The sequence below is a fragment of the Rhamphochromis sp. 'chilingali' genome, assembly GCF_963969265.1.
Source record: "Rhamphochromis sp. 'chilingali' genome assembly, chromosome: 17".
NCBI lineage: Eukaryota > Metazoa > Chordata > Actinopteri > Cichliformes > Cichlidae > Rhamphochromis > Rhamphochromis sp. 'chilingali'.
In genome coordinates this window covers 17270980-17295101 of record NC_137944.1, presented here as the reverse complement: position 1 = coordinate 17295101, position 24122 = coordinate 17270980, and the positions used below count along the sequence as shown (strand labels likewise).

Below are 24122 nucleotides of genomic sequence, written 5' to 3'. Positions count from 1 at the left end.
CCAGTTTGCCTGCTGAGTTAGTCAGAAGGTCATGGATGAATTGCTGTGATATCTGAACATCTACTTGATGTATTGGAACGAAACAAAAAATAATGAAAAGATTCCCACAGAGCCTCAGTGACTTTGACCTCCAGGTGACTTTTATTAGACCAAAACAGTGAGAATGAAATTAAGGGTTTCTAGTGAAATGTCTCTACTACTTCTAGATGGAACGCAGATGTATTTAACACAGACATTCATTTTCCGTTCGTGGTCTTTGCATTTGAGTGAATGTCTCCTTTACTTTTGCACCATCATTGGGCCATGTAATGTTTTGGTTTCCTGAGCAATTATTAGTTCTCTTATCAGTCTCAGCTGTAAATTTTACAGTGCTAAATAGAAAGCCTTAGCACATTGTCAAGCTAAACTAAGACTGTTAACATGAGTAAAATTACTTGCTGAACATTAGCGTACTGTCATTGTGAACCTGCAGTGTCAGTGTCAGATAGAGCTGCAAGCTTTCAAAACTGGGTTTAACTGTATGCATTTTTATATGACGCTTGGAGAGTTTATTTACATATATTTATGTTGATGCCTACATATCTGTGCTTTTTTTCTGTTTCAACAGAGGGACAGGAAGTGAAAGTCGGTGAATACAATGCAATTGCTGATGTGCTGGACCTCATCAACAACTCCATCAGGTTCCAAGGTATGTGGCTGTGTGAGGAATCTAAAACTCACTAAAGAAAATCTGTTGATTATTCCAATTTTTTTTTTAACCAGGATGTTTCAGTAAAGACTAAAAACTTAGCAGCTCCTTTTATGCTCACTTATGCTCTTGAACCCAAACTCCTTCCAACTAACATAAATATACAGACCCACTCAGACAACACCACCACTCAGTGAAGGAACTCACCTCCCTAAACTGTTCTCTCACAGCTAAATTATTTACCAGTACATTTTTCTTCAACCCCTCCCATGTTTCCCTGTGTTGACATACTTTGTAATTTGTGCGATGCTCAAAGCCATTTTCTGAGCCTTTCTCCACATACAGAAAGTCTAAGACTGTAGCTTCTAAAAAGCTTGTTTCCACATCGCTGACCACAGTAAGTGGAAATATGTAAGATGATGCTATTACGATCGATTGGCATACTGGAGATAGAAAAATACAGCAAAAAAAAGGGGAAAAGAAAGTGCAGCAGCATCCTAAGAGCCATTATCATAGAGACACTTAACTAGTGGAAACTGGGGGACCAGGAAATTATCTCTAAAAATAACCGGTGCTACTGCAGCATCACTATTCATTGGAAGAACTGAAGTTAAGACAGTTTTATTTTATGCTTTAGTATGATAAAATAACTCTTTTCCTTGTATCACAAACCTTCTTTCTTGTAGGTGTAGAGCCACCGAAGGATCGGACGTTTGTGCGTCTGCAGAGGCGCCACATCAACGTGCCGCTCTACAGCATCCTGTCCACCATCACCATACTGGGCATGCTCATGGCCGGGGCCTTCCTGTTCTTCAACATCAAGAATCGGAATCACAGGTCAGCACAAGTTGTACAACTAGCCAGCAAAGGTGAAATTTTTCAATGTAGAGTGGAAGGAAGAAGGTAAATTATGGACTAGTAGGAAGAGAGAAGTAGTGGTAGAAGAATCTGAGGAGACTGAATGGTATTGAAAAGAGATGGCACGATACCACTTTTTAATGTCCGATACCGATTCCGATATCATAAATTTGGATATCTGCCGATACCGATATGAATCCGATATAGCGTATTTTGTAATCAATAAAACTGTTTTTTATAAATATCTTGTGCATTTTGTATAAGTTTTAAAAAACAAGAGACTGAAGCTATTCTGTTATACCTGTATGCAAAACAATACACTCCACCCAAAACATTTTATAGTTCAACAACACTGATCAATCTGATAAACTAACTAATAGGGTTGCCAACTCCCAGCAAAAATATTAGGGAACCACCCCCAGCCCTTAATCGAATTAATCAACTTTAATTTAATGCAAGTATAAAATCAATTATTTTTCTACAATATTTAAATAGATTCAACATCTTTCTTCAACAGAATTGCAGATTGCACAGATGGTACCTTCCCAAAGGAAAAAGTACTATAGCTTACTAGGGTGTATATTAGACTTATTAGTTACTATATACAATAATGGATTTCTATACATGTAATCAGATGACCACTTTTGTTGTAAGATTCAGATAATTATTTATTCAAAGTTTTTAAATCACATAACAAAGAAAAGTATTTCTTTGTGCCCCCCTTTCCCTGTTAATGCCCTACTTGGCCCCCCACAAAACTTTGCTAGATCCGCCCCTGCACAGTTACCAGCTGTCAGCTACTTAGAAAAGGATCCTGGTGTTATTTCTCAGAAACAATTCATAACTTCCCTTCAACCCATTCATGTCACCTATAAGGTAAACCTGTTTCTCCATCACCTGTTCAGCTCTGATGATTCAGTAAGGACATCTCCTGGTTTCATCTTCATGTTTCCCTCTCACCAGATAACCAAACCGATATCATGACCAGCACTTTTTACAGCTGTGGCTCCAGCAAACATCAGCTGATACTAGAAAGTAATATTAAATACATTCTAACAACAGCTGATCAAGCTTAAATGCGCTGCTGTTGTTTAGCCGCTGGTCTCCTCTTTCTAGCGCAAAGTGGGCAATAAACAAACAAGAAAGACGGGACTTGCGGCAGAAAAGCCGATCAGCTGATCATTGATCAGTTTCATGTTTGAAGTAATAACAGGAGAGGAAGGAGAGAATGAGAGAAGTAGATGCAACTGCGCAGAAAAGACAGAATAACTCCAGCTTTGTGTCCATTTTTTAATTCTAGCTGAAGTACGGGACAAATCGCTTCCTTTTCACCTCAATATGGAACTCCGATGGCCAGTCCAGCTGTGGCTCCATATATCAGTTGTTAAGCTTAACGTGGAAATACTATGCAAACATTCAGGGATGAACTTACACACTTGTTTTACTTCTCTGGGATAGTTTTCGCCGAGATGAAATGCCGCGGTTAGGAAGCATGTAGCGACGCTCCAAATGCTCCAACAGACCGCCGACAGGTCTCGCAGACAACAGCCGCTCTATCACGTGACACATACTGCTCCGATGCGCCGAGCTGGGTTACGCCAAGTAGCGCGTTTTGTGAGGTGATTTTGTGATACTTCGGATCGGATTACATTATTTATTTCTCTCCGATATCCGATCCAGTAATTTAGGTCAGTATCGGGCCAATACCGATACGTAATATCAGATCGGTCCATCTCTAGTATTGAAATCAAAAAATGATGAAGCATGAGCATAATGATGAACTATTTCTGGAGAAATACTATTATTTAGCAGCTCTCACTTTGTATAAGATTAAACTCTACTCTATCATCATTTGAATCTCCTCTAATCCTTTATTCTTTTCTTTTCAGATTAATCAAGATGTCCAGTCCCTACATGAATAACCTGATCATCCTGGGAGGCATGCTCTCCTATGCATCTATCTTCCTGTTTGGTCTGGACGGAGGTTTTGTTTCTGACAAAGAGTTTGAGACCCTCTGCACCGTGAGTCCTCTTAAGAGTGTTCTCCTATAAATAAAATAATGAATAAAGGCAAAAATTTAAAATTTGCCTCAATTAAAAAGGAGAAAAAACTACCCATCCACTGCCACACCACCAAAGTATATTTTATTAGTCAAAAAAGAGATGCAAGCTTTATGTCTTTGTTTTAAATCAATTTATCAGCATATTAACCAAACATATTCTGTGAGCACTCGTTGGTTCAAGTTGATTGGTTTTTAAAAAAGAAATGGACTCAATCGTGTCCAGAGGAGGCGAAACCTTTATTATAAACAGTGTACACATCTTATCTGAATATGTGTATACAAATATGAAATTCTCTTCTGGCCATGTTTGCTCTCATCTTATGTCAGTAATGTCAAACTCATACAGCCCACTTTGATATTACGTGAAACTCTCCTTGCTGTCAGTGTAAAGGAATTTAACTTTTTATTGAATACCTCAGATATTTTAAAATAAGATTTATCATCGCAGTGTTTCTGCATGATAACAAAATGCTGCTGCAGTAAATGAAAGACAGCTGTCAGCGTGACTGTTTGGGCTTAAATTTGCAAAAAGTTCTTGTAGCTCTCTGACTGCCGTATAATAATAAAACAAAGTTTTTGTTATTTTACAGAATTTATTTTATTTTATTTATTCTTTTTGTTTTACTATGGATTTTAAAAAAAATAGTATATAGTGAAAAACTTTTCTATCATGTAATTGTTTATCAGGTGCTTAGTTATTTTGGTGTAGTATGAATGGGCTTTATCTGTAGGAAAAACGGTAAAACGTAGGAAAATACAATTAATAAACCGGAATTGATGTCCTCCTACACCTTCAGTGGGCCAGACAGAAGTCTTTGCTGGGTCACTTCTCATCCCCAGAATCTTATGTCATATAACGGTTTCTAAAGAATGGAAAGCACTACCAAAAGATGAATCGTATTCACATGTGACTGTGTGAAAACTAACAGAATCTCTCTCTGCAGGCCTTTTGTAAGCATGCTGCATATTAAGTATCTCCCCTCAGGTAGCATTACTGTGTGACTGTGTAGATACTGGATTAATTAAAGAGTTTTGATTACAGTGATAACTGGTTTCCACTGAGACACCCACCCTGTTCAGATATAGAGACACAAATATGCACATGTGTACCAAAGAGGTGTTAGGCAGAGCACGTCTTGAACTTCTGTCACCTGGTTCAAGCTCTGCTGCAGAGCCACAACAGAGTTTGTCACTTCAGACTTCGGGTGCTGCAGCAGAGGAGCACAGAGGTTTATCCATTCACTGCTACCGATCAATATCTGCTGGTTGCTTTGAGAACAAATGGCGTAATTGTTTTTTCGCTGTCTTCTTCTTTTCTTTACCGCTGTGCCACATTTTGTTGCTTTCTCATATGTGTATGCAGATATAGAGAGCTTGTACACAGATACACAGGTAAAAAGAAAATATGTACCGTATACAGTAATCAAATACAAAACATGAAATCGCGCACACAGGGTCTCTGTGGATTTAGGATTTTCTCAGTTATAGTTGCACTTGAAGCTTTAAAAACACATCAGCGGTGCCATTTGTGCCGTGGAAGTAAGAGATCTACATTTTGTTTTTCATTAAAATTGAAATGCGCTCAGGAGTGTGACAGCTTCATAGTCCAGGATGTTCTCCCAGAGCTTCAGAGATGGGAAATAAATCTGACAGCACCTTATTTTTAGAATGCTTCATAATGCTACTTTGAATGAACTTCTGGAGAAAAATGCAAATAGCTGTCAGATCAGATGTTGTTTCCAGCCTTGATCACCAGTTTATGACATGACACAATTTCATGTCTCACTGTTGTTCTGATAGGTTCGGACGTGGATCCTCATTGTTGGATACACAACAGCTTTCGGAGCCATGTTTGCCAAGACCTGGAGGGTACACGCCATCTTCAAAAATGTGAAGATGAAGAAGAAGGTATTGAAAAATATTATGATTTTTTGAAATATTTTTATAAAGGTAACTCAGTGGGTCTAACCTAATCCATTTTCTTAATCGCTTTAGCTGGTTATCCACCTTAGGGTTGTAGGGTGGTCTGGTGCCTATCCCAGTTACCACAAGACAAAAGGCAGGGAAGTACTCCTCACGACTCCATCCAGTCTATATCTTCTCATTTTTCTGATGTGATTGAAACATGGCCCACACACTCCTGCTTCATAGATTTGCAGTAATGATTCCTCCTCCTTAAAAACGTGGTTTGATTTTTCATTTATATTCAAATTTGTTTATATCAAACAAATCTGCAGCTTTCCACTTAAACGGCCATATGCTTTCTCGAGGTTTTTAACCTTATATTTTTCATGACATTACCTACATCTGTTGGATGGCATAACTGGCGGTTGATACAACCACAGTCGTATCTGTTGGCACATGACAGTCTTTTCCAGGAGGCTTCGCATGCCTTTTATAACCCCATCGCTGGTGTGTGGGTGATTGTATTCAGTGCATCAGTGCTACTCGTGCTTTTTACAAACTGAAAGACTGGCAGCCCCATGGCACCTGCTTTTAGAATCTTCTCTGTGAGAAAAAGGATCTAGAAATACAAATGGCTTTTTAAACATCTAACACAATCTGCTTTGCTGGCCCAGTTATATAAAAGCGGTGTCGAGCTCACCAAGTGTTGCAACTCTGCTTGGCCTTTTTGTATTTATAGACCTCGCTCTCCCCTCTGTTTCTCTCTCCCTTTCTCTCACCCTCTTGCATATTGGAGGACGTGTGGGTGGCCTGCCAGAGAGAAAGCAGGAAGAGAAGGAGGAAAGAGGAAGGATCGAAGAGTGGAAGAGTTTGGAGGGATGCAGGGAAATAGTGGCAGAAGGGAGAGACAGAAGGGGAAAGGCAAAGCGTGGCAGAGAAAGGGACAAGACAAACAACATGGCCCAAATGGCAAAAAAAAAAGTAGGTTGGACTCTATGAAAAGAAAAGGGGGCGCCGAGAAAAGAGGGCAAATGATAGATTAAGATAAAGAGAATCCAAGAACTGAGGCCCAGTTTAGATTGAGTTTCCACTGCAGTTCAGTCACAACACATTTGTAATCATTTTTTGTAATGTGTGACTTTGGTCCCGGCCTTTTACATTTCTGTAATTCACTGTCTTTTTCAAAGTGATCATTTAATGAAAACAAAAGAGTTTTTTCCTCTCTGACCTTTCACAGCCAATTGTTTTGCTCCGTTCCCATCCTCTCATCCTCTTTCCCTTGCTAACAGAGACATAACAAATGTTTCTCCAGAAGTAGTATTCAGGCCCTCAGGGTGTGTTTTCTGATGGTTCAAGGCCTGGGTTTGTGTGAGCAGGACAGACACACATCCCACTTCACCCACACTGATTGAGTGCAGGGGCTTTGGCTTCACTAGAGTGATAGTTGCTGGTGGTGTCCTGAAATGTCTGCCAACTGCTGTCAGGGGAGGGACAAACACATCTTTTCTTCAAACTGTGGGATTGGAACTGCATCCCTCACTTCTTCCCCTATCCTCCCCTTCATCTTTTTTTTTCTCTGTGGGAGAGCAGGGATTGTAAATCAAGGGTGAGCTCAATAAAGGTTCCACTTGGTGGGCTGTAGCTGGCACTTGTTCACTTCTTTAAAAGCTCAGTGCCACAGACGATGCAGAGAGAGGAGAGCCAATCAATGTCCTATTATTCCAAACACATAAACACAGATAAGCATACAGTATGTGCTCACAAAAGTCCCCCTGTGTACGAGCCACACACACATAAGTGTGTGATTTAAAACCTAAAAGTAGAGATTAAACATGTTGTTTTTACTGCTTCCACATTTTGATCATTATTTCAGGGATTAGATGGATTGCTTCCTAACTGATAAACATACATGAAAGATACAATGCACAAAATCACTGCTGCAAATATTGTTTTCTTAATTTAATAACAATGGGAAAACAGTGGTGTCAAGAAAAAGCAAAAATGGAGGATGGAAGTCATGCAACAAATATTTTAACTGTAAAACTGTGACTCTGTGCATGATCAGCTCCTCAAGTCTGACGTGTAGATAAGTGTAGACTGTGATTTATTTGGTCCTAACCAAATCTCATCTCTGTATCTGAAATTATTGATAGTTTTTAAGTAATTCATTGACTTTCAGGGTCTCATATCAATCATATCAGTAACCCTGTAAATTTGAATTAGCTCTGAGGCAAAATGTCCTACAGTCGCTAAAACAATGATTGGAGACTGCGGCACAAGCAAAAGTATTGTGGCCATGTGTAATTGGCTTGGAGTCTTGATGCCTTTGAAGTGACTGCTGCATGGACAGAGACTGGTCCTGCGTCCACTTGGAATCAGTTGGCAAATCTTCAAAGCAAATTTGGTGTTTTAAGATGGTGATGAAACAGCAATAACAAAGAATCAGTCTGCTTGTGATTAAATGAGCTCAAGGTGGTTACATGCAATCTGTTTCTGAAAATGCAGCAATTAACTGTGACAAATCGATGAAAACTGCAAATTTGTTGCAGTTTACAGACAAAGAAATTCACATTTACTACTTCTGTTCAGAGTGCATTGTAGACCTTGTAGATTTCTCAATATTGAACAGAAATTCAATAATTCCTCCACAAATACTGACACAGTTGCTGCAGGATGGCAAAATGGTATAGGCACCTAGCAGACCTGCCTTTTTCTAAGAGTACAATAAGAATATAACCAACTAGCACCTCAACTAGTTGTGTTGAGTTGACTATGCTGCTTTTGTCGACTATCTGCATTTGTACAGCAGTTATTTGTAACCTCTGCCAGTCCATCTGAGTCACAGGTTGCCTCCCAACATGCGATATGTGCTATCACCTTTAATCAAAAGCTGACACCCAGGGACTGAAGGTGTTGCACACTCAACCTTTGGTTACCACAGCTACTTGCAACCAGTTGCCAAATGAGAAAAAATGCAATGTAATCACCAAGGTAACCTCCAGTTTTTCCTAGTTGCAAAGACAGCCCTCTCTTTACTGTAGTGTTACTGAGGTAGATCGCATGGATAATGTCATGATAACTACCAGTGCTGTCAGATGTTGGTACTCTAAACATGACTTTAAAAAAATAAAAGAAGCAACCATCTATGTCCCCAGTACCATGGACTCACAATTCATGTAGAGGGAGAAAAGAAAATCTGTCTGTCTTTAGAAATATTTTGCCAAGAAAGTACCGAACCAAGCAGGATACAGTCATGGAAGTGCCACAGAGGCAGTTTTCAGTAATGAAATGTATATTTATATATACATCTACCTGTAGACAGATTTTCACACATCACAACACAATGCAGATGTGGATGCAACATAAAAATTATCCTGAAAAATCAACAAAAAGGATCATTTTAAGAACATAGCTCTGTGGTGGCTCTAAATTATTTGGGCTTTTTCCTCAAATTAGTAACTACAGCCACACTGGAGCCTTACTGGTGTGACTGGTGGAAAGAAAACAGACAACACTTCAGGTAATTTAGATTAATTACTGCCTTGGCAGAGTAACATATCACAGTTTAGCAGATGGTGTAGGGTAGAGTACATTTCTCAGAAATATAACATGTCTAATTACTTGTTAGATTTATAGAATTTTAATCAGTATATGTAATATATGTTGATTTTCTTCTTCATGTTGTCCTAAATGGCCCGAAGCAATGTGATAAACAATAACAGAGCACATACCTTGTTTTGCCTTGCCGACATACATCTGTTCAAAAGCACTGCATCAAAAGATGGCAGATCAAAAAACACAGTCCCATTATTTATCTCATCCTGGGCCCACTTATGGGTGGAGACCTGCACAACACTGCTGAGTTGCATCTGGGCTATGTGATACTCACCAAACACAGCCCAGCCTGCGTCCCCTGACCTTTCCTTTGATCTGCGGTTCCAGACAGTCAAACGCTATTATAAATAAAGATCACAAACAGGTCACAGCTTTCATCCCTCTAAAGTTCAGGGTACAAAAGAGGAGCTTTTGTGGTTGCAGTGGCTCTTGTTTGGTGGATCTTTTCCACATTCTCTCACCACAAGGTAACAAAACTGTTGCTTGTTGGTGGCATAGTATTGACACAACTGAATGTCAACTCGTGGTTTACACCCCCGGGATGATTACAGTCTGCTAAATACGCTACGTGTCTTTATCGAATGTTGAACCAGGCCTTGGTCTTTTGGACTCACAGGCCTGGCTGGATTCCGATCCCAGCAGGTGGTCATTTGCAGTTAAATACATTATTACCAGACCCTGATTAGATGGTTAAAATGAAAACAGCAGGGGTCTAGGACCTCAGATGGGATGTGAATAACTCACTTCACATAATTAGTGTGGTCAATAAGAAATGCTGTCTGAAATGACACTACAGATACTTGCATTATCATATAACATTAGCAGGTGTGGGCTATTTAGCTAATAAAAGCACCTAATTTTCTCTTCCCTCTTCAGATCATAAAGGACCAGAAGCTGTTGATTATCGTTGGCGGGATGCTGCTAATCGACTTATGCATCCTCATCTGCTGGCAGATTGTGGACCCACTTAGGAGGACTGTGGAGGAATACAGCCTGGAGGTCAGTCATCTTGTCTAAACTTGTGGTCACTTGCAGCGCTTTTGGTAATGAAGCTTACCTTAGCTGGTGGGGAGTCTTGGTGACATAAAGTCTTGCTAAAAATGCCTGAGTGTTTTGAGTTTAACCAAACAAAATGTCTGCTATAGGCTCCTGCACGAGCATCTTTGTTGTGCCTGTTATTTTTGGGTCAGGATGTTAGCCATTGCTGCCTCCTGTGCCCATCCCGTGGCCGGACATTTGCCAGCTTGAATGGGAGACTTTGGCAAGCTCCACTGGAAAAGAGGCACTTGGCATCGTTTCATCTTCGCTGGAGAGTTGGCATGGCAGGGAGCAGAAATTAAAACTGCTACAGTATACTGTGACTGTAAAGAGACTGAGATTCTCTGAGATTGGTGCAGGATTAGTCTAGCTTTGCGCGCAATTGGCTCAATTGAACATACTGTAGCTCTGGCATTAGAGGTTGATGATGTGTGAAGTGTGTTTTCAGTTAGGCATAGCATATTAGCACATAACTATCAGTGATATTAAGGGAATCCACACATTAGCAAGGCAAGTGAATATTTCTATATTCAGAGGTATTAGTCGCTTTGGTTGAATTGGGTGATTTATTTTTTATTTCATATTTCTGTGTTGAGCATACTGCCTGAAGTCAGTAGGAGTGCCCTTTTTTTTTATCACTGGTGCAGTGAGGACCCACTGGCGAAAGGATCTGGCTATAATAGTGATTTATTAATGAAGTATACAGCAGCTGTGGTTTAGGAAAGCTAATTGTTTGAGTACATCTGCTCACTTTGCTCCACATGAAACTTCAACCAGGGACACTTCAAGCTGTGCATGTTGTTGTTGTTTTTGAGAATATCTGCAAATATCGATGCAGATAGTCTCAAAATAGATGATAAATCAATAACATATAGATGATTACAAAATTCACTGGTTTAACCAAGTCTGTTAACCTAATCAAATTATCAGATACATAAGATGATGGAATATGTTAGGCCAAGGGATACTTCAAATCCATAATCCAGTTGTAGTTTTTATAATCTGAGTGTATTAAAGAACAACTCTTCACTCAAAAACTGTAGCCAGGCAAGAAATTTCAAGTGAAGATTTGTTTTTTCTGCTTAACTGGATATGGATATGAACATACTGGCACAGAATGTTGGGCACAAACACTTCACATGAATATTCCAAGCACAGAATGTTGCGAACAAGGACTTTGTACTAACATTCCACACGAACATTCTGCCCAAACATTCTGTGCACAGAATGTTAGGTACGAACATTCTGCTTGAACATTCCGCGAACAGAATGTTGGGTACAAACATTCCGCACAAATATTCCATGCACAGAATGTTGGGCAAAAACACTTTGCACGAACATTCAGCACAAACATTCCGTGCACAGATTGTTGGGTACGAACACTCCGCCCGAACATTCCGTGTACAGAATTTTGGGTAAGAACATTTCCCATGAACATACTAGCACAGAATTTTGGCCACAGACACTTTGCACGAACATTCCATGTACAGAATGTTGGGTACGAACATTCCGCACGTACGAACATTCTGCCCGAATATTCCGTGCACAGAATGTTGGGCAAAAACACTTTGCACGAACATTCCGCCTGAGCATTCTGTGCACAGAATGTTGCGTATGAACATTCTGCACAAACATTCCGTGCACAGAATGTTGGGTACGAACACTCCGCACGAACATACTCTCACAGAATTTTGGCCACAAACACTTCGCACGAACATTCTGCCCAAACATTCTGTGCACAGAACATTCTGTGCACAGAATGTTGGGTACGAACATTCCTCGCGAACATTCCGTCCACAGAATGTTGGGTACGAACATTCTGCATGAACATTCCGTGTACAGAATGTTGGGTACGAACATTCCGCACGTACGAACATTCTGCCCGAACATTCCGTGCACAGAATGTTGGCCACAAACACTTCGCACGAACATTCCATGCACAGAATGTTGGGGACAAAGACTTGGCACGAACATTTCGCACGAATATTCCGTCCACAGAATGTTGGGTACGAACATTCTGCATGAACATTCCGTGTACAGAATGTTGGGTACGAACATTCCGCACGTACGAACATTCTGCCCGAACATTCCGTGCACAGAATGTTGGGTACAAACATTCCACGCGAACATTCCGTCCACAGAATGTTGGGTACGAACATTCTGCACGAACATTCCGTGTACAGAATATTGGGTACGAACATTCCGCACGTACGAACATTCTGCCCGAACATTCCGTGCACAGAATGTTGGGTACGAACATTCTGCACGAACATTCCGTGTACAGAATATTGGGTACGAACATTCCGCACGTACGAACATTCTGCCCGAACATTCCGTGCACAGAATTTTGGGCAAAAACATTTTGCGCGGACATTCTGCACGAACATTCCGAATGAACATTCTGTGAAAAGAATAATGGGGACGACCATTCTGCCTGAACATTCCGCCCACAGAACGTTGGGCACAAGCACTTTGCACGAACATTCCGCACAAACATTCTGTGCACAGAATGTTGGGTATGAACATTCCGCCCAAACATTCCGTGAACAGAATTTTGGGTACAAACATTCCGCACGTACGAACATTCTGCCCGAACATTCGGGTACGAACATTTCGCATGAACATTCCGTGCACAGAATGTTGGGTATAAACACTTTGCACTAACAATTTGCACGAGGTTCTCCAGGCTGCAGCTGAAGGAATAAGGCTTTCAAACAACATACCCTGTTAATTCAAAGGAACAACTGAAGTTGGGTTATTAATTTTGTCCTAATATTATTGCTTGATTAACTTCCACAGTCTTCCTAAAACATACCACCAACCATCGTCATAGATAGATTGTGAAGCTCTGTTTTGAATTATTGAGTTTATCACCACCATCACATACAGTAGGTGACTGCTATTGTTAGCTTAAGTGAACTCAGATGGCAGAAAGATATCCTAGATATTCTGAACCTGCGTAGTACTACAGGTCCCAGGTATGTTGAATTGAAAACACTATTTAAAAACAATCTGCTTTCCATTAATGCTACAGTGTATTATTCTCTTTATGTGTTGGCTAAAAACTCAGTGGAACAGCGCGATTACATTTACTTTACTGTTGCTTCTTTCAAATTACAAACAGGAGATTACGGCTAGTACGAAGATGACATTTCACCTAATGAGCAAAGAGTTCCACAGAGTTCTGTATGCAGGCCACAAGATGGCTAACTGCACCCTAGGAATCCTCAGAAACTGACAGCATTAGCTGCATACTCATTGACCCTGCTGCTAAACAGAGGTTGCCAGAAGTCTGGTGCGGTGAAAATCTGGGTCTGTTGTTGGAGACTTCTTTTGATCATCCTGAATAGATTTTCTTCTTGTTTGCCAGCTTGTTGCCAAGGTCCTGTGGGGGTGGAAAGGTACCTTGCACCCAATTTTGACTTTCTTCAATTACATGAAAATCTTGTGAAGTGATAAATAGCGCTTATCAAAGAGTAGCAGGTCAGAGAGCCTCTCTCTCTCTGAGTCCTGGATAAAAAGATTCCAGTTTGCGAACCCTGATGAAAACATGTAAATTATATTGGCAGTATTATATTGGCAGTATTATTTGACTACTTCTGATCTACAATGAAAGGTATTTACACAACTCTAGAGAAAGCTGTATTTCTTTTGTGTTATATAGCCACTTATATATTTAAGCCTGCTGAAAGAGGAAAACAAAGCCTTGCTTAGTATTTGTGAATGTTATCAGCATGGGCAGCTGACTCCTTATGGAGTAGTCTCAGACTTTATGTCCTGGCCAGTGGAGGGTTGTGAATATATATAAACCACTGAGTGCTGGAGTCTGCATTTCCCCTGAGGTTATGAATCTGCATGCCTGGGCTGAGGCATAGGGTCCACAAACCTGCCTTGCCTGCCAGATTTCAAACACCGGCACCAGTGGACCCTTGGGGCTCAGCTGAGGGAAGAGACAGCCTGGAGCCCATCTGCACCCTGGGCCTCCAGGCCTGCCACGTGGGACCACAAACCAGAAGGCAACCCAAATAAACTGAAAGTAGACAAGAAGCAAAGAGAGGTTAGGAGATAACGATAACTCATCAATAGCTGTGGTTGTAACAATAATTTTAAAGCAAAACTAACAGAGAATATTGCTTTATAAACAGAGGCAGAAGGGTTTTAAGCCATGTACATAATGGCATAAGCACTGCAATAAATAACTCAGCGTTTCCACTGGGTTCAGTGAGGTGTTGGAACAGTTGGTGTTGTGATCTACTAGTATCCAATGAAAATGAAAGACAATTAAAAAGAAGATCATAATAAACAATACAGAGTGATCCCATCATATTTCATTTTCTCCCCAGTACTATTACATTATCTCCTGCAGTTGTAGTCCAGTGTGTGTGCATACGCGTGTGTGTGTTTGTTTGTGTGTGTTGTTTCTGATCTGAAAGGTAGATTAAGTCTGACTGTTTGAGGGGATGGGGAATAGGACCGTGGTAAACGGTCTCCATGGAGCTCAGGAGCCAGTGACTGACTCACTAATAGTAAATTGCTCAAAGAGAAGGACTATTAGTTACCCAGTTTCCTGTGAACTACCGCATCATGCTTGGCCAACATTCTTTTTCGTTTTCTTTTTTTTCATTCCCTCTCTCTTTCTCGCTCTGTCTTTGTCAGAAACTCCCCTACACCCCCTCACATTTCACCTCTGTGGAGAATTGAAGTTGACCTTGGGTTCGCTAAGCTGTACCCACCTGCTGTATCCAAGGATACATTGTATGTCAGTGCAGTGTTATTGAACTGTCACGGTGCTACCTAGTTTGCCAGTTTTGCTGTTTGTACCACTTCACCGGAGGGTGTCTTTGCTAAACAACAAGCGTATTCAGTTTTTCTTTTTCTTTCTTTAATTTAATAGACACAGTCAAAGAGAGTGTGTGGCCAAAGTCAGTGGCTATCGCAGATTTTGGATGAAATGATTGGGCTTGCGATGTACATGGGCAACTTGGAAAAATTCAGTTCTGCAGGGTTAATCCCACTGCTGAATCTAGCAAGCTAAGCTTAATGAGCTACCATTCACAAAACTGGGCCATTCCCCTTTGCATCCTTTATTAGCATTAACAAGAAGATGAAACTAAAGAGGCTGACAATAGATCCTTGTGGAACACTTCATAAAACATCACTGATTTAATACCCTCCCAAATAAAAGTAAAGAAGAGCCAAAGATCGTGCGGGGAGTTAAGTCTTTAAGTCTTTCAAATGGGAGGAGAGTAACCTCACACCCCCCAGTCATATTTTATGGCTCCACTTCAAGCCTGTAGTTTTAATTGCACTACATGGATGATGGTGCTCTCCCAAAAAATGACTTTTGACCTTGATACTATAAGAAATTTTCCTCTGCTTTTACTATATACTATACTATGAAATAAAGACTCACATGCTGAATATAGAAAAGCACAAAACAAAACAAAGTGGAATGTAGATGGACTAAGATGATAATTACAGCCCTCCCTCTTAAACTTAATGTACAGAAAGCAGGAATTGTTCTGACCGCTCCCCCAAATATCCTGGGAATGCTGATGGAATTGTTGGGCTGCAGTGAGCAATTAAAATCCCTTCTGTGGCTCGTTAATAATTGTCCATTCCTTAATGGCATGGATGTTTCAGCAGCTGCTGGCTGCTAGAAATTAAGCCCTGCAGTACTGACACATGCTGTAGTGTCAGTGTACACACGTGTGGAATGTGGCAAGTCATACGCAGATGTGTTTTTGTATGAGTGCCTGTGTGTTTACGGATGCATTCATATCCACTCTTGTGGATCCAGGGTATTGTCCCCCCCGCATAATGAAGGACAAACTGTCAAGAAAGGATGATTAGCATTCTGGTGAATCCTGCCGCAGACCCCCTCTACTCTCCTCTCCTCTCCTCTCCTCTCTTTCTTCCCCTCCCTCCTCTGTCGTGTATTTTTTATATTTATTTTTTTTGCAGCCTGGAAGCTGCTGCAAGCATCAGCGGGCAGGAGAGCTACAAAAGAATATTGCAGTGTGGCATCGCCATGGCAACGGCCATGGTTCCTGACATCCATAACGCAGAGAGCGGCACTGTTGATTCACGAGACAAAAATAATGGGTTGAGGCACCCGTCTCAGCATGACAACGCATGCTGGGAAAACTTTAAGCATCCACACAGAAATACATGCCCAAGGCTGATAGATCGTCAATGGCTGATCGAAGCAGAACAGATTTATCAACACATACATATTCATGCATGCGGATTTTCTTCCAGAAGATCTCTGAGAGTTTACCTCTGCTTCTCTGCCTCTGCTGCCCCACCTGTATGCAGCAAGACGAGGAGAGAAAGGGGGGTGGAGGGAATTTAATCCCGGTGCTTTGTCAATGCACTCACCTGGTCCCAGTATCATATCATCGGAGGAGCAAGCAAAGTATGACTCACCACTAGCATTTAATGTGGAAATATTCATCTTTATGCAGCGATGATATGATGCTGATTAGCTTGAATGGGAGCCCCCATTATCAGCAATGGAAATCGAGACAGGGTCTTCACTGCCAGGCTCAGACAAAAGCGGCGAGGGTTAAGATGCATAACTAATCTGACCAGAGGCTAAAGGACGCTGCTATGGTCTTCATTATTTGCCCCAAACATAAATGCATTTGAGCGCTGTTTAAAAGAAAAAGTTGTGCTATGAAAATACATCTTAAGTAAGGCAATTACTCAGATTACACAGCCATTTCTCTTGGCGGGAGGCTGTAAAATGCCATCTGTTCTTGTAATACTTAAAAATGCTATTTTTAAAAGATGGAGAAAAAAAACATTTTTGTTCACATCATTTCTAAATAAAAGAGAGGAAAGGTAACCGCAGACAACAGTCACACTGTGGGCAACAAATAAGAAGGCCAGTTTTTGCATCTGTTGTAATTTCTATTAATAATGACATCAGACCAGTCTGACAGCAGGCACCTGCTATCAATGTGACTCCACACTTTAGAGTCACTCTGCAAAGCAGTCCTGGCAGTTTTTGCTGTGCTGTTTGCATTGCTACTGCCTGCCACTTGTCCTGCTGAATCATTTCACTCTTCATTCTTGACATTTGTCCCCATTATTTCGCTCCGTTGCATTTGACTGCATATGCTGTATTAATGTGGCATGTTGCATCCATCACCCCCATGTGATAGTAAATTGCATTAAATTATTCATTCATATGAATATCAAGTAGAGAGGTTAATACTTAATGTGTTTATATCCAGATTCAGACACAGACTTAACGAACACACTCGCACACACTCTCCTGCACCCACAGGTATAAGGTTTTCTCACATTCAGTCCCCACATTTCATTTCATGTTGTTTTTTCATCACCATGCGCTTATATTGTTTACTTTTTGAATTGCCTTCTACCTATGTTAGACATTTAACCATCAGAATCATGTCACCAGCCCCTGTTCTGTTTGCCAAACCTCCTTATTTATTCCATGACTCCCAGCCTATCCTCTACCCCTCTTCTGCTTTTCTTTATTTGTCCAGCTATTACCCTTTGGGAGTGTGCTAAAAAAGCAGGGGATGAAAAAAAGTGCTTTCTGACAGCAGTGCCAGTGGATGAAACTCAGGCTGGACTGAACCACTCTTTTTTTTTTTCCCCCATCCTCAATTTTTTTTTAGCTCTCTTCATCACCCCCTTTTCTCTGTCTCATTTGATTCTGGTGTTTCTTTTCCTTTTTTCTACTCTCAGTTCACCATCTTCTGTGTAGTTTCTCAATTCCACCTCTTCAAAGGGAGGGATCAACATCTGGCCCAATTCCGGTCAGGATTTGGTGCTGATGGGCCGAGTTGGGGAAAGTAGCGAGTGTGGCCAGAGGGAGTGAGACATGTGCCAGCAAATTTCCTTGAGTCAGAGAACGCGTGTACTACTCCAGTGGGAATCTGTGTGTCAAGGTCACTGAGGCTATTTGAGTTTTTATTGTTATTGGTCACCCTTTTTTTGCACCTTACATGGGTGTTACATTTATATGTATAAATGTATTCTCTCTAAACTCTGATTCTGTAGTCGGAGCAGCCTGTGGGTTATGTGACCTCATTAATAAAATCAGCTTTTAGTTGTGTCAAAAATTTCAGATCCATCACGCTGTTGTGGTCAGACGATTGTTTTAGAAACCTCTTCCTCGTGGGTGCTCATTGATCTAAGAAAAGCTGCCAAGACTAAACAGAAACATTTTAGATTTATGTGGGCAAAGGTCATGTTTCTGTTTCGCTAGTGGTGTGTGTGGCTTCTACTCTGACAGTTAAGTCAGAGGTGTTAAACTAGCAGCTGGTTCAAAGGGTCAAATTCAGCCCACTGGATAGTTTTGCACAGGAATTTGTAACATAAGGAAAGATTATAGTATTTTTAGATTTAGACAAGGTTTTTTTTGTAACTATATATGTAAAATACTCATGCCCATGTGAATACTTTATGACTTTCTGTTAGGCTCTGTAAATTGTAGAATATATGACAGACTGTGAATTTGGGGGAAATAGGCTTTAGGCTTATGGTTTTAGATTTTTTTTCATGTCTTGTCAGCTTTTATCCAGTGTTTTTACTTGTCTTGCCCACTTGAGGTCAAATTGAACTTTATGGGGCCATGAACTAAAATGTGTTTGATCCTCTTGGTCTAACATGCTTCTGCAGTCCTGTGAAAAACTAAATACAACTCCCAGTGATTCAGTAGCTTTTAAAGCAACCTTTAGCAACAATAACTTGAATTAATCATTTTCTATATAACTTTATTAGTCTCACATTATTGTGGAGGAATTTTGGCCCCCTCTTCTTTCAACATTGCTTCAGTTCAGGTCCCGCAACAGCATTTCATTTAGGTTGAGGGCTGGACCTTGACTGGTCCATCGTAACAACCTGCATGCATTCATTGTGGTGTAGATTTGCTGCTGTACTTCTTTGTCATGTTAGACGATTCAGTTTTGGCCAAGCTTTGGCTACTTGATAGATGGCCTTACATTTGACTGTAGAGTAGTTTGATAAGCAGAGGAGTTCATGGTTGACTCAGTGACTGCAAGGTGCTCCGTTCCTGTGGCTGCAAAACAAGCGAAAATCATCACCCCTCCGCCACCATGCTGACAGTTTTATGAAATTTTTGTGCTGATATGCTGTGTTTGGTTTTTGACAAATGTGGTTTTGTGCAGTGTGACCAATCGTCTCCAAACCTACTTTGGACTACTGTCCAAAGTAGGTTTCTTTTTTTTCAGATGCAACTCTACAAGCTTACTCCATGCTGCCATGTTCTTTTTAGAGAAAATTATTAAATATTATATTATATTTATATTAATAATTTATAGATGTGCTATAGCTTATGATCAGTTTATCAAGTGCATTTTATTACTGGTACCTAGTTGCTACTTACCGTCTGGATTCCTTTGGTAGCAGTAAGGAACTTAGTTTTTCACATGCATGGAGTCCTGCAAAAGTTTCCTTTTTCACATGACTGTATCTTCCATCGAGCACCGGTTGTTTTCTACTATTTTCCAAAATGGACTCAGAACTAATTACTAGGGCTGGGTATCATCACTGATTTCTAAAATCGATTCAATTCCGATTCACAAGGTCCCGAAGATTCGATTCAATTCAATTCGGTTTGATTCGATTCGATGTGAATCAGGGAAATTTTGCCTTAGACAGTCAGAAATATTATAATTCAGATCATGCATCAGTACATTTCCATATTTTTATATCTATAAAAAGAAAGCTGACACTTGCGAGACTTTATCAAAGGTGTGAGCATTACAGCAGATGCCTTTGTGTCAAAGTAGCTGAGGATAAAACACAGAAAAACATGAAGGTGATTTTCCCGGCCTGGGATTTTATAAAAATGTTCTGCAGTAGATCAAAAACGAAAGAAAACCCTTAATCAACATATGAACATTACCTGATGCTGCTGAAGGGAAGCAGAGCAAAGTTACAGAGGTTTTATTAGAGACACAGCTAAGCGTTTTGCAATTTTGCATAGTTTTAAAAAGTTTAAATTTGTTCAGTAGCCTATTGAACAACAGAAATGAGGCTTTCTTTTCGGAAGTAAGTAAAAGGAAAAAAGCAGCGGCCGACAGCGCTGTAAACAATAGTGATGGGATTTTCGGCTCTTTTTAGAGAACCGGCTCTTTCGGCTCCCAACGGGCTCTTCAGGTTGCTTTGTTGCTTTAATTAATTTATTATTAACAACAATATAAAATTATGCACAAAAAGAATTACTAATGTAAACAAACGTGGTTTTATTTATATATGTTTAGATATAAATATATACAGTGGGCCCTGGAGACGAAGCATGTATAAACTCCAAAAAACAGTGTGAGACTGTTTTTTGGAGTTAGACTTGTGTTTGTAAATGAACCGCCCCATGTTGTGTAGCTTTCTGGATTTTACACTTATTGGGTTACATATTTATTTATTATACAGGCTATACAGTACATAAAATCAAAACTCACATGTTTTATGTAACTAAAGTGTGTAATCATGTCAGCTACAGACAATAATTAAGTTATAGACTATATTTATATGAAAAACGTGTTTGGGGGGAATAAAGGCTTTGATTTTGCCACCCCCATTTGATTTCTTTGCCACCCTCATGCCACCCTAAGAAAGTTTCTCTAGATGCGCCCCTGGGTGGAAGCAAAACAGTAAAAGTAAGAGGGAATTCATGACAATGTTTATCAAATGTGAAGTGTAGTTTGCTGCTTCTTTTGCTGCTGGTTCAGTGAATTTTGGTTGGAGAGAGATAAAACCTGCAGCTTCAGAATCTAGCGCAAAAAAAAATACGTATACACAAAGCGGGGACCCGCCGAAACATCAGAATCAGCCAGTCCGTGCCATCCGGTAAGAAAGGTGACATCTCACTGATTCTGATCCGTCGGCGGGTCCGCGCTTTGTGTTTACGTCTTTGTGCAGAATCCGTGTACCTGCTCTCATTTACTGTTTGGTGGTTGTTGAAATTTTGTGAGGTTTAACCTGAGATTCTGGCTTTTCGGGCAAAATAAATTTATATTAAAAAATCGATTCAGGATTTTAATGAACCGATATCACGTTATCCAAGCTAGAATCGATTTTAATCAACTAAGACATCTTAAAAATCGATGTTTTAGTTGATCCATTTCAGTCAACTGTTGATTATGTGAATGCCATCTGAAGGACACTATGCTCTCCTTTCACTATCAAAGCATTGCTAGAGCCCAAATCAACTCCTGTTTTGTATTTATTGCACTCTGGTTGGCTTGTTGGATTTCTTTTAAAAGTAAATTATACAGGGATTTACCAATGAGTGATCACAGGACAAGCAATGAGAGTCACAAAGTCTTCACTCATAATGAAGGAGAACATCATCTGCCGCATTATCCACGCAGCAGCAGCATTGCCAAGGTGGTGCTAATATGGGTTTTGACTCTCCTTTGTTAGCATTAAAGCTCTGGCTGAGATCAATGCTTTTTCAAAGTAAACCGGGTCATTAAGGGATAACCGCCACCCACCTAGGCCTCTTCTCATCGACCCTCTCCAGAGGGAAGCAGGATATGAGGGAGAGAATAAAAGGGAAGGGTACACAGACCTCACACATTCCTTGGTGCTTTGCATGGCTGCATGAGCATCTGAGAGTTTGCCTAATAGATAGGCAAGCTTTGTGTTGTTGCATGTATAATAAGGTGTTGTTACAGTGTGTGCTGTGTTATATTTTACTTGTGTTAAATTAGTGTTTTGAATGAATGACAAGGTGCTCTCCTCTAAGTAACTGGATAGTTAACTGTTGAAAAAGACCCAGTTGCAAGTGACTCTTTGACGATCACATTTCTGTGTACCCATTTCTACACATACTGTGCAGCTACTCTGCTGTACATGCTGTAGGTCCCGGCACAACATGGTGCCTTTGTCATTGGCCTGTTATTTTGTGGTACTCTAAGTAACTGTGTGACAGGTCTTCCCTGAGGGACGTCCTATTTCTATTTATAGTTATGCCTGTATTTGAATGTCCCAGCCAGCAGCAAGTTTAATCTAATCTCCACCTGGACAGGACGCATGCCCCAACCTATATAAAGAGTGCTGCATTATGTGCTAATGAAAACTCAAGCTGAATTTGTTTTTAGGGCCAAATGTTTTGTGAAGGGACATCGATTTTGCAACTGTGGTCTAAATGTTAACTGTTAATTAATTGATTTATGGACCAGAAAGCTACTGGAGCAAGCCAATTAGAAATTAAAGACCACTGATAGATTGAGATTAAGTTATTCTCTTCGTAACCATCAAACTGTGCCAGCTGATGAAAGTATATTGTGCTGCACTTGAACCCATATGGAAAAGATATATATAAATCTTATAAAGTTTGTATCTGTCTTGTGTGAAACTTGTATGAAAAGCATACAAGAGTGAAAACACATATAAGATCCCTTGGAAAATTATATAATGAAACTTGTATGTTTTGTATACTTACTAAAAAAAAATATGAAAGTAATGAGAAAGTGGCCACTTTCATGAGTAAATCATATATGTTTTTACTATTTCTTTTCCATATGGGAAATCATGTTTGTGAGAAGATTATGAGTGCACGCTGTACCTTCTGAATGTCTGAATATTCAAAAATAAATAAATCAATGGAGTTCCGCCTCCATGTTTCTATATTTAAAGCTGATTTAGCTCCACGTGTCTTGTCAGATATGTTAGCTCCTCTATGATTTACCCCTGCATAAAGCTGTTTGAAGTTTGAAAGCATTTTCATGTTTCCTGCGTTTTTGATTTATTTCCTCTCTGCTTCAGTCTGTTTTGGGAGGGGAAGAAGAGGGGAACCCGGACATCTAGCCAAGTCAAAAGAGGTTGTAGTTTACACAGGATTTCATCATTTTGTGAAGATTATTTGCCCAGTATGTTTTTTTTATGGTTTGGCAATGCAGTGGTATTTGTCTTGTGAGGGACAACAGTGTACTGTAGGTGTAAGCTGACAGCGTTATCGTTGAATCATGCGGGAGAGCACTCTTAGGACTGCTTCGCAGGTGCAGTATTTGTTGACACTCTAGCTGGTAAATTGGACATGTGGTTGTGCATGACTGAGCCTGTTCAAGTGAATCTGTCGAATATGGAATTCGTTGGCAGCATTTGCTTCCTTTTGCTTTCTGCTCCATCTGTATGTGCTGTGTGATTTCTCTCCCTCTCTCTGTCTGTCCCTCCCTTTCTTCACTCACCTCCTCGTGTAGCTGTCTTTCATTCTCGCAAAATAAGCACAAACAGTGAATTACCCCCGACCTCCACCGTCACCTGCACCTCTTTTACTCTCCTCTCACTCTTTTCCCGAACCTTTTTTTTTTTTCTCGACTTCTCTCTCCTTGCTCCCTGGACTGCAGTTGCTAGGCAACAGCTGATTGAGCATGAGGGGTATGCAATTGACCAATTAGAAGTCTTTTAAATGAAAAGTGGTGTCAAGAGTTTCCACACTTACAGCTACGGCTTTAACCGCTGTAGTGTGGACACTGGTTGTTGATATACTGTCTGCATATTTGAATTTGCATGAATCTCATATGTACGCATACAAAATAATATGGGTATGTACTTCTGTGCATGTGTGTGTGCCTGTAAATATCACTGTTGAAGTGATTACGTCTGTTTTTGAGGCTTTAGTATGAAATAGTATGCTTGACTGTAATCTCACTTATGCAAACACTCAGCTGTAATATGCAGCTTCCCCTCCCTCGTATTTCTATCAATATTGTGCTGTCCGTTTCTTGCACTCTTCTGGGTTTCTTTCTTTCCCTTGACTCTTATCCCTTCTCACATTTCTTCTATCCATACAATTGGCCTTACCCTCATCTTTCCATCTTCCTGCCTCCCTCTGTCTTTCGTTGATACCAGAGACACCTCCTATCAATGACCAGGCGCATTCATCAATGCTCCTCGTCTGCTCATACACAGCCCTGAGGATTCCATTAAGGCTTGGTGGCTAACACACA

General features: G+C 40.4%; 1 protein-coding gene across 1 annotated transcript in view; it reads left to right on the top strand.

The window, feature by feature from the left end:
• gabbr2 (gamma-aminobutyric acid (GABA) B receptor, 2) overlaps nt 1–24122 on the top strand; it is a 208815-nt gene that overhangs the window by 146199 nt on the left and 38494 nt on the right. Inside the window, exons 9-13 of the mRNA XM_080862287.1 lie at nt 608–688; nt 1375–1525; nt 3436–3568; nt 5410–5517; nt 10006–10128. Of these exons, the coding sequence (XP_080718413.1) occupies nt 608–688; nt 1375–1525; nt 3436–3568; nt 5410–5517; nt 10006–10128 (596 nt within the window). The remainder of the gene's footprint in view (nt 1–607; nt 689–1374; nt 1526–3435; nt 3569–5409; nt 5518–10005; nt 10129–24122) is intronic.